We start from the raw sequence: 18,931 nt of genomic DNA on the forward strand, positions 1-18,931 counted from the left end.
AAACAATATCGATATTAACTAACTAACAATTACAAATCGATACGGTAGTATGTTACTAATACAGTGGTTTGAGATACAAAGCATATAATGAGAGAATGTAGGATACCTGATGGGTTGGAGGTCCTTCCTAGCATTTGTAAACAAGTATTCTTGTCAACAGGTCCCAGCGTCTTACAAATATCAATAAGTTTCCAACCATCGTAAGAACAAGATCTACCTGCAGTAACAAAACAATGCCTTAATGGCACACAAGACGACATGCGTTCTTCATCGATAGCATGATGAGATGAAAAACTACTCACGACGCATTAATGACACTGGTTGGAATGTTTGTGCATCATTGATTTCTTCCATAATGCCTAACGACAACAAAAATGAAGAGAAGAGATGAGAATGTTTTGTAACACAAGGCAGGCACGAGAAGGCGACAATGTGTTGTACAAAACAAGGCGGAAACCTCCACTGGAGATGAAGGCAAAGCTTGCGTTGACAATAGGAGCTACTGTTACAGCAGATGGCGCAAGAGTTTAATGAATAACGAACGCCTACACCTTAAATAGTTAACATCAAACTTTCTGGATGGAGGACTTTTTTGTTTTTTTCTCAAACTGTAGTTTCACAACTTTTGAATGAAGGATATTTTTGTCATTTCCTCAAAGCGTCATTTCAGGGCAAGAAAAGCAAGTAAGGGTGTTTAGGTCTTTGCAACAGCACCAGAGTTCGATGCAAAGTTATGTCAACATACATGTGAATACGAGCCCCATGTGCATAAATACGTGGCACTCATTCGCCCCTCGAACACAGACGTGGGATTCAGTGAATCATCGGGGGAGAACATACACCACCCTCTCTTTCATGATGGTGAAAAATCTCAAAATGAAGGGACAAATTTCGTTCTCAAACAACCCTGGGAGAGGGAAAATATCACGATATTTTAAAAAAAATGACGGGTTTTAAGGAAAATCTAGAAGAAATACTGATATATGTAAAAGTATAAAATTACATATAATAAGTATGAATAAAAATAATAACGCATTAATAACGTGGTAAAATCATGTAAATAACGTCGAGCAATTTTGTCCAACACATTACGTCGTTTATTGAAAGCATTTGCGTTAAAACTAAGTTATTTTCAAAATATCGGCAATATTTGTTACTCGACCCCCAATTTATTCTCGCCTGTCTTCCCTGTTTCCTTCCCCCTTTGCTACTGTCTTCCGGTTACAAGAGAGAGAGAGAGAGAGAGAGAGAGAGAGAGAGAGAGAGAGAGAGAGATGGGTGGTGAGGAGAAGAGGCACCAGATGATGCAGAACCTCTTCGGGGATCAATCGGAGGAGGAAGAAGAAGAGGAGGAGGTCGCCTCCGACCATGAAAACCTTCATCTATCCGATCACCCATCTGTAATTTCTCCCTCCTTCCTCCCCAATTTCTTTTTCTTGCTATTATGTGGTATTCTTTCTCATTTGATTCGCTATTGCTGCAAGTTTTTCGTGCATGCAAGTATTTCTGTGGAATTTATTGCCATCCTTCCTCTTCTTTTCCTAATTTTTACTTTTTATGCACTGAAATCACTTTATATTGTTCGAATACGCAGAAATTTGAGATACCCATGTTTTGTTTTTTCGCGTATATGTTAATTTTTTATGTTATTTGGACAAAAAATAACGTTATTGCATAATTTTTTAGCCTTTGTTATCGTTTATTCATGCTCCTTGTGGCAGTTCGGAACAAGGTAATCTATAGAACAAGTTGCAGACATGCTTCTCTTGTTCTGACTAGCCGACTTGGGGACCTTTTCGGAAAACATGAACTAGACATGGTTGCATAAGCAATTCTCTGTCCGGTTAGTGATCCTGGTAACTTTTGATTGTTGATCTTTGTCATGGAGATTTGTGGTCATGGATACATCAGTAATTGAAATTGGTGATCCTGGGTCTTCTTTGATTATTGGTTTTTGTAATGGAGATTTGGGATTATTGGAACAATCACCTTGTTTAGGTGAAAAAAAATGTTTCAGCATGTATGTGTGTATATGGAGCAATGATCCCGTTAAAAGGAAAGAAGTGTCCCCTTTCAGCCTAAAGTAGGCTATAACTATATGGACTTAAACATGACATAACCACCTTGCGATGTGTACGGGATTGAACATGAACTAGCCACACTATTCACAGATTTTATGTTGTTATTAGAGGAAGGTTGAGTAACAAGAGGTGGTACTATGACTGCTACGCCTTTTTTCTGGAGGGTCGTGCTCAAAGGAACAAAATGATGATATGACTGGAAGGGATTCAGGTTTCATCTCGAGAGGAGCATTTGAAATTGTCTTGTTTAATTTATTGAATTGACTGATGCCAAGATGTTAATATGCATTATTGTGATTTTTTTCCTCTTTTAGATTTGATTTTTCATGTACTTAATTATTAATATTGAAATCTTATTTAATGAACAGATTTGATGTTGTTTTCCAGTTTTTCTTATTTTGAGGAGTGTACCTATAAAAAGTATTTGAGCATTATTCCCTAGATAAATATGAAGATTTTCATCTTGAAAGCAAGGAGTCAGTATATTATCCTCAATTAGTCTGCAGAGAATATCAAGCCCTTTAGCAATCTATATCTGTGGATTAGGTTATCTTACAAGAGCAAGTTTGTTTCACATAGTTTATGTGAAGTGAACATGTAGCAGCATATGCCTTCAGTATTTGCATTATTTTGAGAACATACAATTAAATGACAGAATCTTCTCTTCAAGTCCTTGTTTTATTGCATGAGGATAGAAAAGGATTAGACTGAGATTTGAATTGAATATTATCTTCTATTTTACTCTGAGTGCAGTTCATCTGTATAGTGATCTTTTATATATCATTGCCTACTTATTTATGGGACAGTGTATTTCATTGTTTAGAATACACATATCTTGGGCAGATGGGCTAGACAGGGTGGGAATAGGATACTCCTGCACCATCAATGTTCAGGGATTTCCCATGAAGTTTTTCATACCGTGATTCTTTTTGAGAACACTGCTACACATATCACAGATTGTTGTTAAGCCTTGATTATTTGGTTTCCTTTTGACAGATTTACCAAGCCACCCATCTTTTTGTTTAATTTATAAGTTGCCAAATTTGTGATTATTGTGCTAGTCAATGTTGCTCCTTGTTTGTGGTTCAATAGAGAGTTTATGTGGCTAGTTTGTTTTGGAGTGGATAACCTTTCAGAGTTAAGGCACAACATCGCTTGTTTTGGTGATCATGCTGGTATAGTCCTTTTTGTTGCTATTTGGCTTGCAAATGTGGAGTTCCTCCTTTGCATTTCATTTCTTGAATACATTCTTATGCTGTTAAAACAAGTTTTAAATTTTAGGGTGTAGCTTTAAGGGATTCTTCTGTAACTTGATCCTTTTCCTTCTTGTATTATCTTCTAGGATGAAGAAGGTGAAGGTGAAGGTGAAGGTGAAGGTGAGGCTGAGCTTGAGGGGGAAGGTGAGGCTGAAACTGAGGGACAAGGTGAAGCAGATAGTGAAAGTGGAGGGGAACGGCCAGAAATTTACCCGGATCAACTGGAGAGTGAAGGTGAAAGGGTTCAGAGCTCTCAGGAAAGAGATATTAGTGGTGAGAGGCTAGAAAGTGATGGGAAGGATGCAGAAAGCGATGAAGGAGAGTATGTTCAAAGAGTTGTAACAAGCAGGCGGCGCGAGATAATAGCTAGCGGATCTGAAAGATCTGAGGAGAACCATTCTGTTGAAAATGAAGATGAAGAGGTCGAGCAAGGTGTAAGGCAAAGGTAGGTTCCGAGCCTGCAAACTTTTTAACTGCTTAAGTGGCTAGCTCATTTTGGAAGAGACAAACACTCATATATGCACAAACTACATATGTAGGCAGACCACGCACATGCACAGTTACAAACTGCATCCATAATGGAGACCATATGCATGCAGACACATGTACACTATGTATATATGTGTTCATGTGCATACATGGATAGCTATGTACATTTATATGCATGTGTGTGCGTGAGTCTGCCATATCTTGTTTGTTGGGACATTCATTTTTTCTATAGAACTCTGGAAAACTTGGTAAAATGGAAAATTTTAAAATAAAAAAGAAAAATGATGTAAGATGTCTCCTGTTAGTATTTTTCCAAAAAAAAACAGTATAAAAAATTTTGAATGGCATCTGTAACATTATGAGATAAAGGTATACTTCCAAGATGTTTTCATTATATTCTGGGAATTTCCTGATATTGTCATGATATTTTAAATGTGCTGATATTTTCAGAGTATCACAAAATCTTTCCTTTAAAATTAAATATTTATTTTGTAGCCTGAGTACCTTGATATTCTCAAAATAATGACTATATCCATGACTATGACACACACACACACATGCATGAGTTGTTGATGTACACAGTTTTGAGTGGCAGTAACAAGTTTTGCTAAATATTCCGTTTCCTTCCTAACAATATTTAAAAATTCATTGTTCTTTCTTTTGTTGGTTGGTACAACCTAGTGTTTTTAGTAATTTTATAGAAAATATAGATCATGTTTCTGATTTATACTCTTTGAATGTTAACAATTCATTTAGAAGATCTGGTATATAATTTCTATGTTTATTTAGATACTATGTTGATGATGGCTGACAAAAGGCATCACCATTTATTTCAAGAATACTAGGCAGAAAAATTTGAAGGCCTTTTAATGTCTGTTAAAATCTGTGGGCACTGTATATATACCTTGAGAGTAAGCTATTTATAATCATCGATAAAATCATTTCATGAAGCCTGGAGGATGGAATATATTGGAACAATTTGGGATACTGATTGCCATCTTTCATATCTTTTCTGTTGCTTTTTAACCTTTAAGGCTCATGTATGCATTTCGCTGCAATTTATGTTTTTTATATTTCTGAAGCTATTCCAAGATTTAGAGCTCAAAGTGAATAATTTATGTTATTTAGCATATAAAATTTGCAGAAAATGTCTTCTCATGACACTTTACTTCTTATCAGTATATGTTATCCTCAACTGAAGCTCTAAATTTGATGTATGCTATATTTCTGCTTCAGTCTGAGTATTATTGTAGTTTGTAAGCCCTACACCTATAGCATCCTTTCCAATAGTTAAGCATATTGAGAATCCTTGGCTAGAAGTACTGAACGATAATATCCTCCCACAGAGGTGACGACCATGTTATGAACTCAGCAACCGAGATGAGAGATGTTTTTGGAGACTCTGATGAAGATGAACCAGCTGGTTATGAAGCACAGATGGACCTAGATCATGCTTCACATGTAAGTCTAAGATGTGTTGTTTGCTAAGTCGCTTGGAACCAATGTCATGCTTCCTATGCTTGAATTGCTTAAAGAAAGAGAATTTAGGCTATGATAGAAATGTTTCTGCTTCAGCTGTTGCATCTATCATTGTCTTGTTGCAGTTTGATATTACTTATTCTTGGACAAATTACTTGTATTGTTCCAATCATTAGAGATCCCCTGCTGAATATGAAGAAAGTGATCATAGAGACATAGGACCAGAGGATATGGTGCCTGACGAAGATGAACATTTTGGGTCGGAAGAGGACAACTTTGAGCAGAAACTGAAGGAGAAACCTGTTGGGCCACCATTGGACCTGGAGATTCCTCTCCGCCCTCCACCTGCACAGCCAGATAAGGTGTTTCTGTATTTTCTCTCTTTCCATATGTGGCATGAGAAACATGTGGTTTATTTCTGGATTTCTCTCAAGTAGTGGTCTTGTATATTGATTTTATTAATTTGGACTATTATCATTTTCAAGCTTATTTATTCCCTTAAAGTTCCAGGATGTTAAAGTGGATTACTAATTGGTATTCGACTGAAGTTTTACTTGTCACTAATTTATGTAATATCTTCATTAACTTGTATATTCTATAGTCTCTAAATTCATGGCTTTGAAGGATATGTATCTATGTAGGTGTGTTTGTGTGTCTGTGTGTGCATGCTTATGTGTGTAGATTTTCAACTGAAAATTTTTTTAGGCATCGGCTGAAGTTTTACTTGTCACTGTTCTTGAAAGATCTTCAATATTACATTATTCACTAGTTTCTAAATTATGGCTTTGAAGGATATATAGAGCTGCAGGTGTGTGTGTGTGTGTGTGTGTGTGTGTGTGTGTGTGTGTGTGTGTGTGTGTGTGTGTGTCACATATACTGCATCAATTCATTAGAGCAAAACCAGTAGTTCTGTATGTTTCCCTTTTTTCATATTAAAATTTGGTCTTCTGTGATTTTTAGCATGAGAAGCCTATCTCTGAGTTTATTTTGTGTGAATTTTTTTCATTTATTTAGGGGATTTCCTTATCCAACATAAATTTCTGATATATCTGTTATAGTTTCTGACAAGGGCATTTTCCCAACGGAAAGATATGACTGCCATATGTTTCACTAGGAGTGCAAGTATTTTATAGCATTTAACGAGGAGATGATCTGGCATATGTTTTGTGAACCTATTTAGGTCCTTCACCCGATTAGCTTACAAATTAGAATTTAATATTAGCATCATCTTCTTGTCCCTTGCCCCATCTCTTCTGATGATGTCTTGTTGCAGATGAATATGATAAGAGTTTCAAACATCATGGGCATTGAGCCAAAGCCATTTGACCCTAAAACATATGTGGAGGAGGATGTATTTGTAACTGATGAATCTGGCTCAAAGAAACGCATCCGTTTAGAAGATAACATTGTGCGATGGAGGAGCGTTCGGAATCGTGATGGTACAATGTCTGTAAGTGATGATTTCTGTAGCATTGCTAACTTCGCCTTCATTTGTTGGTCATTTGAATTAGATTTAGCAGCTTACCATGTGGTTTGTGGTTTCGTATTGGGCATAGGTGATCTGCAAAGAAAGTGAAAAGAAAAATAAGAACTTATAGAGTTGGTTGAGCTTGAGTGTACATTTGGTCTTTGATCATGCAAATCTTTTATTAATGCACATCATTTAGTTCTTGTTCTCTGCAGATATTCCTATTGCATTCAGCTATCACATCTATTAGAAAATATCGTAGTGGTGCACAATCTTTATTAGAGCTGTATAATAAACTGTTTTAGTGTTCTATGTTTTAAATGAATGTGAATGGTAAAGCTATTTCAGAAATAAAGATAGATTGCAGATTCAAGCAAGAAGGATCCTATGATCTGGTTTGCTCCTTGATCCTGTTTATTATTATTCTTACCTGCATCAATTCTTGAGATTGACTGGAATAGTCCATGATGCGGATAGCTTCATTGATCAGTAAACTGTGATTCTTCTCCAAAATGGCAGTTCCTTTTTGCATTTCTCATGGATTTTCTGTACATAATCTTTGTTTATTCATTTACTTCTTTTCAGTTCTCTTGTTCCAAGTATGAATATTAATATCCAGCTGAAGTATTGTTTTGCAACTGGCACATTTTGTTTTGCAGTATGAAAGCAATGCGCGTTTTGTGAAGTGGTCAGATGGAAGTCTTCAATTGTTGATTGGCAACGAGGTTCTTGACATATCTGTGCAGGACTCACATCATGACCAAGCACATCTTTTTCTTCGTCATGAAAAGGTGGCTTCATGCATCATGTGTTATGTTTAATTCCATAAGCTTCAGTTGCTCATTGTTTTTTATATCTTGCAAGTTATAACTTTTTATTACTAGATTTCTTCTGCTAGTTAAACATAGATTATATGTAAAATATGTAAAAAGGAAGAAAAAAAATTCTTGTAAGTCCTTTTTTTTATGTTTTAGAAAGCTATGTTTACTCCCAGTGCATTTGCCATATTTGATTGAATTCAAATAGATTGATGAAGGAATTGTAAGCTGACTGATAACTATAATTATGCTGTTTGATTACTGGTTTAGGGTATTCTACAATCACAAGGAAGGCTGTTACGCAAAATGAGATTTATGCCTTCCTCATTGTCTTCAAAATCACATCGTCTGTTGACTGCACTTGTGGATTCACGACATAAGAAAGTTTACAAGGTGAAAAACTGTATAACAAACATTGATCCTGAGAAAGAGAAGGAGGAAAAAGAAAAGGTGAACTACATTTTAACCCTCTTTGATGTCTCTAGTTAATTTGTCATTGACATAGTTGTCTGCCTCAATTAGCTTTTTCCCTGGGTAATTGGCTGAATCAGCACATCATTGTTTTCCATTTCATATATTCGTCTCTGCACAGGGTTGGTTACCATATTTACTGGTTTTCCTTTGCAAGATATTTTTTTCAGCAAATTGTCTGCATACATGTCCTGCTGGCTAACAGTGTGGAACTTATCATTATTGTATCAAATCTTCTGCTATGAGAAGAACAAATGAACATGCAATTGGTCTGAATTTGACTGATTGAGATGTCTGAGGACACTATTTCATTACCTCTGCATTCAAAATAAATGAACCCTTGTTCTATTTCTGGAGATGTTTTTATGGGGTTGCACTTTGACTCTCAATTCTTTCAGACTTTTCCTGTTGCTTTTTTCAACCTTCTTGTGTGAACTTGGACAACTTTTAGTTGAAAACTGCCAACTGCCAATTTAGACTTGCTTTGTACTTGAGTTTTCAATTACGCCTCTATATTTTCTTGAAGAATTGGGATTAGGGCCCTATAACTGGTTGGTTGAAGACCTCATAAACTAATTATCAACAGGCTAGTGATGGCCTATGTGTTGTGACTTACCAATTATTCCATTTTCAAGCAACTACAGGAGGTTTTCAGTTGTTTTATTTTAGGAAATGAAACTATTACTTCATTTTATCTCATCTCTCTTAGTACATGTGGTGGTCAACTATCAAGGGTACTTAATTGTTCCGATTTTATTGATTATACCAATATATTGACTGTACTAATATAGTGGTTAGGGCAGCATCACTTTTGTCTTTTTTTCTTTGTTATTTTCTTTTTCCCTTTTTGTTTCTTTCTTTTGGTATGACACACTTGTATAGAGGATTGTTAGCCCAAAAACTGCAAAAAGAAATTAAGTTCTCAACAAACCATACTTGAAGAATGTGATCAGAAAGAAGTTTCAATATATAGATTTCAGCCTCTTTAATGGCCATCAACTTTATTACACTACCTTGAAAACTGTTGCTAGCAGAAATGCTGGCGGAGTTTAGTCTATCCTTCATATATAGTAGAGAATTACCATAAGGTGGGCGGACAAATCTCAGTATCCAAGAAATATTGAAGTCCTCAAATATATCAACTCATTGCCTGGCATCCTTGACAGTGAAAGCATCCTCTAGGTTTATTGTTCAATCTATATATGAACTGCAAATGTTAAACTGAATCAACCAAATATCAAGGATTTTGAAACTTCAGAGACATAATTACTTTCTCAACCAACAAAATAATATGAAAACTTTACCACATAGAATCGATGATCTACAGTACTCCAAAGAGCCTTCAAAAAGTGTACTTTTGAAATCTAAACAAGGTTCAATTTATCTTTTGTGCAATTGCCAAAAAAGAAAGAAAGATAATCAAGTTGTCTGGATAAGGTGGGAGGCTCATTTTAAGCAAATGGAAAATGTTCATAATTATAGTGCATAGGTGATAATTTGCAGCTGATTTTAATTATTTATTCTTTTAGTTTTCTGTACAATAATAATTATTTTTATAAATTAGTGACAACAACAATTTTTTGTTACCCTCCAGGCATTAAATCAAACTATCAGAAGTAGGGAAGATCTACTCCGTAAGCAGGAGAAGATAGCTCGGAAGTATGTCCAACCTCGAGAGAAGGAACCACAGCTTTCACCAGGATACTTGGAGGAGGCGTTAGAAGAGGTTTGTAACTGATTTAACAGTCTTTATTATTTGGCATATAAGCATGCACGAAGTTTGGCCTTTGAGGCAGATACATATTAAAAAGTAAAAAATATGCCTTTGTACATGCTTGCATGTGTGCTTACATGTACACTGCAGCTTGTTTGCTTAGCATCTCATGGTGACTGCATGAAGATTTATGGATGGTGGTGATACTATATTTGTACCCTGGCAGACTAGCTTGCTTTCTGTCAAACTCCTCTAGCTGTGCTCCTTTCGACCTTATGCTTTCCCTGTGCATGGTACACATGCGTCATCACAGAAATGCACAAATTTGTACAGGCTTTTGTATCAATCTTGGTTTTCAATTGATAAAGTTTTCCTTGTGCTCTCAAAGCATGAGGTGAGCTAGATTCTGGCAATGGCAGCTGGTTGCTCAATCCAAGTTTTGTACGCCCACACTGGGTCTCTATGACGCAAGCAGCTTGAGACATATTTGGTTCCCTTGTATTTTGCTTCTTCTTCTGCCAAGCAATGTGTTCTAATTTCTGAATATGCTTCTGTGTTAATTTTTTCCCCAGGAGGATGAGGCTGATGATTACCCTGATACACGGCGATCTGCTGCTCGCCGCTTTGAGGAAGAGCTAGAAGTAGAAGGGCGTGCAGAGAGACGTATCCTCAATGCAAAGAGGGTATGTTAACATTTTCTCATCATGAAATGTTACTGATGCTGTTTTTCCTTTTTGTTTGCTTCTCATGAACTCTGTGGTGCTAATTACAGCCTACACATATTCCAAGACCTGTTCCACGAAAACCATCTATAAGCACTGTTCGTCCACTTAGGCGCCAGGCAGAATCTTCAGAGAGTGAAAGAGAAGCATCTGAATATGAAAGTGATGACAATGAAAATGATACAATGTCAACACGTAAACATGTGGAAGAGGAAGAGCCTGAAGAAGAAGAAGAAGAGGTGGAGGAGGAGGAGGAAGAAGAACAAGATCAGGAAGAGGAAGAGGAAGAGGAAGCTGCTGAGCAGGTCCTAGAGGAAGATGCTGACGAGGTAAGTCTCTCCCTTCGAGTTCAATGCATAAATGTCTTGTTAATATTGTATCGCACGCATTTAGAAATATTTGGAATAATCCCAAATTTTTGTTCTTCAAGTTCTACAATAAAATAAAGTCGTGTTTGAATGTATTTAATTTATGCTTATTTCTGTTTGTTTTTATTTTAAACAGGACAGGTGTTGTTTGGATAGACCGTTTATTTTTTCTGTTTAAGAAACAAAAACAAAAAAGAAACAAGAATACCTCAATTATCATAAACAGGGTTGATGTTCATTTCTTCAGTTTATGTTTGTGTTTTCTTTTTAAATTGTGTTATCAACATAAATTCAACTCAATTTCGTTCGGAATTGGTTTAAGAGTAGACAAAATAACATGGATTGACATAAAACCATTCAATTCCAGACCACTATGATCCCATGAAATGGCCCAGATGCAATTTTATGGGTCTAATATGTCTAATGTGGTCATATACAGCTCACCTCAGTTTTTGGCCTAACCTTAACTCATTTGGTTGGTGCATCAATTTAAATAGGATCTGACTAGTCATGCCAATTGGTTAGATGTCTGTGTATTGGATCTGAGTGTGTCTCCAACCGGACCTAGCATGGGCAGAACGAGATCACAGCCCAACAATACATATCATAGAATGTTAGTTTTTTAAACTTTTTACATTGAAATCGTTGGATATTTGTGCAAACTCAGGTTGGACCCAGGTCTGGTATGGAATTTCATAAACTGGGCTTAGGTCCATTATGTCTCAGAATTCATGGTTCCAAGTCCAACTCAAATAACTAATTGGATTATTTCATTTGTTTTGAACCCAGGTCCTATTGGTCTGATCCGGGTTTTGATCAGGTCAAACCTGTCTCGTTCCCATGCCTAAATCTAATGGAGCCACACAGAGATTTGAATTCAGCTCATTTAATATCAAATCTGAGGAAAACCAGTTACTTTCGATTTAGATCCTCATTCTTAGACCCATATTAGGTTTGTTGTGTGAATCTTAGATCTAGTAATCTCGTTTGACCCAAGCAGATCCAGCCTGGATGCAAATCCATATGCCTCCCAGCACATTTTATTTTTCAAAGGTCCTTTGAAAAAGTTTGTTGTGGAAGCAACAATGACCTGATTCCGTTACTGTTTATAAAATTTTTAAACACTTTCCTATTTATTATTTTCGAACAATAAATATAAATACATGAAAAAAGGGCCTGAATTTTTATTTAAAACAACATAAATCTTAGCTGATGACTGGTAGTATGATATGCAGGCTTTTGATGTAGGCTCGCTTAAGTTATTAAAAGAACTGACACTTATGAAAGAATCTCTCTCTCTCTCTCTCCCCTTGGCCTGTGAGAGCTTGTCTGAGCCAAGACTAATCGGTTCCTATTTATTTTTGCCTTGACCTATTGTTTTGAATGGATAACCTAAAAAGTTCTGAGTTTAATGGAAACAAATACCTTTTTTTTTGTTTTTGAAGGAATTATAGAAAATTGATTGTCATGTACTAGTTATCCTTCAATCTAATTAGAATAGCTTAGTCATGGTTCCTTTGTCACGGGAATTGCAATTCATTACTTGTGTGAATGTATTGCCTCTTAATGGAAGTGCAATTCTTGTGTCAAAAATCTAATGTCCTTGGATGCCTGCTTCCCAGGAAGCAAGCTTCATAAGATATAAGCAAGCTTTTATTAACCACGGGTGTCATACTAAAAAGAATATGGACATGTTATGTCAATCCATCAAAAAACATGACATAATGACCAAAAAGATTTCTATTTAATTTCTTTTTAAACGAATCAAGTCTGCACCAATCTACTCGGATTCAACTTTAATAGGTACTAATAGAATATGACAGTAGGATAGATATATATATTCTTTTATCCAAAAAAAAAAGTGGATAGATCCAAATAATTGTTTGATCATCCTGTATGTGTGTCATTATTGAGTACCATTAGCAATAATGACCAAACACAATACATACATGTGTGTGGGGGTTTACTTGTCCTTTGTGAAGAAGTTTACCACTTCTTTTACTTTATCAATCCAGAAATGTCAGTGGTTTTATAGTTAGTTTCTTCACCACTGGCTTTAAAATAATCTTATAGAGAGGGAAAAACATATGTAGTAGTTGTAATTTGGGAATGCATGACATGTTTTAGTATTTTTTTTAATGTACGGAGTTGCCCTATATATGTATCTGGTAACACATGTTTGAACATTTAACTATAAAAAGAGAAGGTGCCAAAGGTAGTAATGCAATGTATAGGACTTATGATCAATAAAAATACTTGTATTTTATGATAATTCTTTGTTTAATGATTTGAATAATAATTCTTTGTTTAATGATTTGAATAAAACCATGAAGATACAGCCAAAATGAAGTCATCTAAATGCTTGCAAATGAATTTAACAGAATTAACCAGAAAATTATAATATGTTCAAATCCAAAGCCTAAACCTGCGATTATAGAGATGACAAATGACTTTTTTTTATAGGCAAGCTGGGGTTAGGTAGACCGGTAGGCGCGCACCAGTTTTTTTTTTTTTTGAAAGAATAATTGGTAGACCCCCACCAGTTATACAACACACCATTGGGTTTTGAACTTGTAACGTCCTAACACAAGGTGACCTACACTAACAGCTCCTACCAAACAAGCAGAGCACCCATTGGTAGATGACGAATGACTTGAACAGTCAATGAAGATGAAGTGTCTAGAGGCGTTGGTCTTGTTTTAGGAGGAACCAAGTGTCAAACAAAGACTTGGTTAGTTGGTAGGAGTGTCCAGGTAGCATAGCTTGATGATAAACTTGAGCATACAAATAATCCAGAATATCAAATCTATATGACTGCTCTAGTTTCATGTGGAGAAGACTCAATTTTTCTTGTAAGAGTGGGCATAATTATACTATTTTATACTGTCTTGTGCTGCAAACTGAGACTTGTTTGAGACCAGTAAAGCTCTATGATCTTGATATTGACAAGCTTTGCCTAGTGAAAGCCAAATCTTGACCACCCGTTAGTGCCACCCAGTGAAAAATGCTAGCTGTGTAACTGGCCTTCAGCTATAAATGCCCCTACAGATTCATCACTTTATATAGAAAATTCTTTTGGTGTTCATAGGGCTGAGCCAAATGCTAGACAGATGGCTAATTTTTTCTCTATATGTTGGGAGATTTTTTCATTCAAGAACATGGAATGTGCCTAATTTCCCCTATTATTCGTGTCTATAATTCTATTTGAGTAACCTGAGGAATATTTTTGACTACCAAATATTTAGTAGACATTCATAGTTCATATTTTGTACAGTTGGCATTGTTGCACCATCAGATGCAAATCATGCATCATCGATATAGCAGTCATTAACTTATGCATACAAATCTTTAGATGGACAAACGTGTGTGCCATGGACAGTGAATTTCTGTATTTTGTGGTTGCTTATTCTTGTATGTTTATGTATTTATTGGCATGCATGATTATATGCTGTGTGCTTATTTTGGCCTCTGATGTGTAGGAACCAAGACAAAGGAGTAAGGGGTCGGGGTATAGTCTTCATGGGCGCAGGGATGAGGAGTCAGATGATGAAGAGTCTCAACAAAAAAGAGTACCACGTCGGAGAATCATTGATACCAGTGACGAAGAGGATTAGAAACTTTACCAGAGCCGTGCAATTAAGTTGTAAGAGGATTTTTATGGTTGATTTTCCCTCTCTTTTAGTTAACATAAATCTTTGTTATTCTGTCTTTTGCAATGATACATCGGTAAAGTTGTACAGCACATGGGCAGCTCATTTGCCCGTTTCTCTGTCCGTTCTCTTTATTGTGGTAATCTTTACTGTTACAGATTTAATGCATTTTTGGGTATAAAAAGGTGGTGGCATTAGTGTGATGTAATATAGTGATTATTATTATCTATATGATCATTATCTGATAAAAGATTGTGCTAGACCATGCGTGCAATTTGTCATTGCAGCTATACATGGTTGCATTATTGATGTTAATAATGTCTTTTTAATTTCTAGATGAGCTGGTTATCTCCAGTGTATTGCATGCATGCAGTCATGTGTCATATCAGAGCCTAACTTGTGAATGCCAGTGTTACGTGGATATGGATATTCTTTTGCATCTGATTGTGTTGAGCTTGGCCTGAAAATACCCAACCTCCTCACACCTGCAATATGTACGAGAGCCACATGGATATGGCTGTGGATATGGAGATAAGGCCATTTTTATGAGGTTTTCAATACGACTAGTACATTAGGGGACATGTATGGAGGCCAAAATGGAGTATCCATGTGACAGACGGGGAGGTTATTTATCATCCAGCTAGGATTAATCATGTTGGGGGCAAACAATGAAAAGGTCCAAATCATGCCAAGAAATACAGATGTCATGAAAACTGTCTTATATTAGTGATTCGGTGGTCTTTTTGAGAATCTAATAAGCAAGCCGGGTTGCCTGTTGCCATTGTAAAAAAGGCGATTCTTTGGAACTAGTTATGGAGGGAAGGGGATTTTGAAGAAAGAGGGAAAAATAAAAAAAGCTCTTGCAATTTGAGCATCAAAGCTAACATCTATTGGGGCTGGCTTTTCAAATACAACAGGCAGGTAGTCATTTCCCTTTGTCATATTTGGCTTGATATAGTCTCTTATAAACAATGTTGGATTTATTCATAAGATTTTCTGTCACCTTTCAGTTTGGATGTACTCGAGCTTCTGAGTGTGTTATGCCCATATGTATGTGAATGTGTTTGGATGAGAATGATTTGAACTGCTTGTGTTTTTTTTTTCTTGGTTTTCCTCTTTCAAGTTTTTGAAGGAACTATCTGCTTGTGTATCTGAAATGGGTTAGCCCCAGATGGACGGTTTAGTTCATTTAGTGCAGAACAATAGAATTGGAAGGAGCATGTTGCAGCAACATGGAAGGGTAAAGAAAATTGTTTATTAATACTTCTTGAATTCCACACGTTAGGGCATTTGCAATGTGCTGTGGTTCTTGTTTTTTCTGAGCTTCCTGTGATTGCAAATCACAATCACAGCACTTTCTCAAGTATAGTGAAACATGAGAAAGTGCAAGTTGTGATTGTGAATCTCCCTTAAATCCTGTGAAAGTTGGTCGCATGACTGGACCTTGTAACCAACAATCACAGCTTTTGATTCATAACTGTGGTTACTCATCCCACTCGTGATCAAAGCAAACTTGTTTGATGTGGCTGTATTGCATGAAAAGATGGTCCTCTTTTGCCTACTGCTAAATTATACAGAGAATCCACTGTGGACGTTAGCTGTCTCTTATTCTGAATTCATGCATTGTAAGAATGCTAGGAGTTGGTGGAATCTCCCTTGTATTTGAACAAAGTAACTATCTTTTTTATGTATAGTGATTAAATTTAAATTTATGCACAATAAATGCCATAATTGGAAAAGGTACTGTATTTTTTTTTATAGTAAACTGTAACAATACATGCGTTCCGTTAAGATTGTAATTTGTTTACCCTAAAAGATATGGGTTATGCCCTTAAAGTTGCCAAACTCTGTGTCTCTTTTTTCCGGTTGCTTTCCTTTTTCTCTGCCACAGATGACCCACAAAAAAGAATCCTAGAAGAAAACAAGAGTTGGCTGACCAACTTTCTAGTGAGAGAATTGATTAGTGCAACCCTTGTCAAATCAAGTCTTCAGCAGTCCCATTAGTTATAAACACATTAGAAATCTTCCACTCGTGTCAAATCATGTACCTTAGTTTTGTTCCTATGTTTTTGGATGGATCATGGTTGATCCATGTCCAACTTTGGCCTTTAGTGGATCAGTGTCCATTGTCCACATTAAGATCCAAGTTTATAAAGAGGTTGGGCCGAGACTGGGCACTTCAAAATTTTCAGTTTGGGTTGGTTCCGTTTAGCTAGTTGGGACGGGGAACGTCTGATTCTTGTCAGGCTTAGGCTGCTCAAGCCGGACGTCTTTTGGTCTTGGTACCTGACCTGATGTCCACTACCCATTTCCAAGAAAGATCCAAATAGAAAACAGACTAACCGTCAAATTAGATTAGAGTTTACCAAAGCATAAGGTGATGCAATTTGGGGCGTGTCCAGGGGATGCAACACAAGACACGCCATGTGACACATCACATGTTTTTAATAATTTTAAATATATTTATTATGTTCTATATTTTCCATATTTTTAGTAGCAAATGTATTTTTAATTATACCTATTAAAGTTATATTTTTATATATTAAAACAGTATGTGTCCTCGTGTCCAACTTTTCATAACCATGCATCCAAGTCTAGAATCTGTCATCCGTGTCCATGTGGCCCAGCCTTCAGCTTGACTATTAAAAAAGAAAAAGGATTTTTTTAGCATGTGAAGACTTTATATTGTTGATAATGTCATTTTTTTCTCACTAGTTGGTTCCAAGTTACAGAGAGAGAGAGAGAGAGAGAGAGAGAGAGAATATTTTGCAAAAGAACGCAATCCAAATCCATGGTAAGTTGCAAAAATGAAGCATAAAACCTGTCCCTAGAAAAATAAACATTTACTATAACGGTGTTCAAATGGTCAAGGCGTTACAATTTACATGCATGTCTCAAGGGGTTGCTTGCGGGATTACGGTTCTGTTTGGGACTGGTAGCTGGGATGGGACTTTTAGGGCACGTTCTGAAGCAAGAAAAAATTTTACAGGAAAAAAAATTTACCTATGAGAAGTTTTGATATGATAATTTTTCTAAATGAAAAATTTTCACTTGTTTGTGCAGGAACGAAAAATGAGAGGGGTGTGTGTGTGTGTGTGCGCGGTGGTGGTGGTGGTTCAATCAGCCAATTTTATACAAAAAGAGAAACGGCGAGCATCAGCAGCTCGGAGCTTCGTGAAGATAGTGCGCCTGATGGGCAAAACCCAGCGAGTGCAGGCCCCACATAGACGGCTTCATCCTCCATGATGGTGGCCATGACATGGGTATAGGTTTCCTGGATCAGCCTGTAGAGCAGCACTACTGACATCTTCACCTAGTCCCTCACTGCATCGAAGTCACGCTCGTCAGCGAACTTGCAGTGGTTGATGAATCCAGTTGTCTGGTCTGACTCGTGCTGGAGGCAGAGCAGCCGGTGGGTGCATTCGAGCTCCAATCGGGTGCAGCTGTACCCGAGCCCCAGCAGTGCATGGTAGTCGACGGGTGCCACCTAGCCCATCACCACCATCAGCTTCATCTCGGCGATCTTCCCGATGATGGGCCTCGAATTCATGGCGATGTCTCCGGCAGCAAACTGGCCTTGGCACTTCCACACCGGGGAGAGAGAGAGAGAGAGAGAGAGAGAGAGAGAGAGAGAGAGAGAGAGAGATTCCCCCACCTATAAAAACTTAATTTTTTCTCTAGTTTGGAATGATCAAAAAATTGTATTTTTTTTCCTACTATTTTCTCACTTCCAAACGTGTCTTTATGCACTTATAAAAGTAGTAGATGCCATAGCTACTAGCCTACTACCTCTAGAATGAGGTAGTTACCAAATCTAGTTTTTAATTTGAATAGAAAATGGCAATCCCAGAGAAATGATACCAACTGGAGCGAAATGACTGATTTAGATTGCCATCTTAACCTGTTTGAGAAGGTGGGACTGATAGATTTGTTTAGAAAAAGGAAAAATTTCACTAGGGGCTAACCTTTTGGCTCTAATTCCAAACATGGGGCACACGTTTCTGGTATTTTAAAATATAGCGCTTGTTTTTTGGAATCTGTGAAACAAGGGCCTGCATTTATTATTGTCCTTTAAACTCAGTTTAAATCATTAGTCAAATTACAACAGTGACCTTTATCATAAGAGTTTAAACTTCTTTATCATAAGAGTTCAAAGTCTACTGTTTCTTATTTTATGAGGATAAATGAGTACTTTTCAATTTTTAAAAGAAATAAAAAAAAGACTCATGTTTTCCAATACGATGGATGCTGACCTAAGGTCCTTATTTGACTTTTTAATTTTTTTCTTCGTATTCTAAATTTCAGAAACATGAGGCCATATTTGAAATAGGGACAGAAGGTTGGTTCCTAAATAGAATTTTCTCTTAAAAACAAGAGGCACATAAATCAGTCATTTCTGATTTTTTTATTTATTT

General features: G+C 36.6%; 1 protein-coding gene across 1 annotated transcript; it reads left to right on the plus strand.

Annotated features, from left to right (window-relative positions):
• Window positions 1-1,206: 1,206 nt before the first annotated feature.
• Window positions 1,207-14,700, plus strand: VIP4 (leo1-like family protein). The gene is made up of 11 exons (XM_090006200.1): window positions 1,207-1,400; window positions 3,424-3,782; window positions 5,173-5,287; window positions 5,482-5,667; window positions 6,579-6,755; window positions 7,433-7,564; window positions 7,862-8,041; window positions 9,657-9,788; window positions 10,349-10,459; window positions 10,549-10,827; window positions 14,346-14,700. The coding sequence occupies exons 1-11, from the start codon at window positions 1,275-1,277 to the stop codon at window positions 14,478-14,480; spliced, it is 1,932 nt and encodes a 643-aa protein (XP_089862326.1). The 5' UTR covers window positions 1,207-1,274; the 3' UTR covers window positions 14,481-14,700.
• The last annotated feature ends 4,231 nt before the right edge of the window (window positions 14,701-18,931 follow it).

Source organism: Nuphar pumila, chromosome 5 (genome assembly GCF_984573655.1).
Source record: "Nuphar pumila chromosome 5, dmNupPumi1.hap1.1, whole genome shotgun sequence".
NCBI lineage: Eukaryota > Viridiplantae > Streptophyta > Magnoliopsida > Nymphaeales > Nymphaeaceae > Nuphar > Nuphar pumila.

What these genes read in the sequence shown, in the direction of transcription:
- VIP4 (XM_090006200.1), top strand. Translation starts at nt 1,275, where the DNA reads ATGGGTGGTGAGGAGAAGAGGCACCAGATGATGCAGAACCTCTTCGGG. An exon ending in ATCTATCCGATCACCCATCT is followed by an intron (nt 1,401 to 3,423) that starts GTAATTTCTCCC and finishes ATTATCTTCTAG; the next exon opens with GATGAAGAAGGTGAAGGTGA. An exon ending in TAGAGGAAGATGCTGACGAG is followed by an intron (nt 10,828 to 14,345) that starts GTAAGTCTCTCC and finishes TCTGATGTGTAG; the next exon opens with GAACCAAGACAAAGGAGTAA.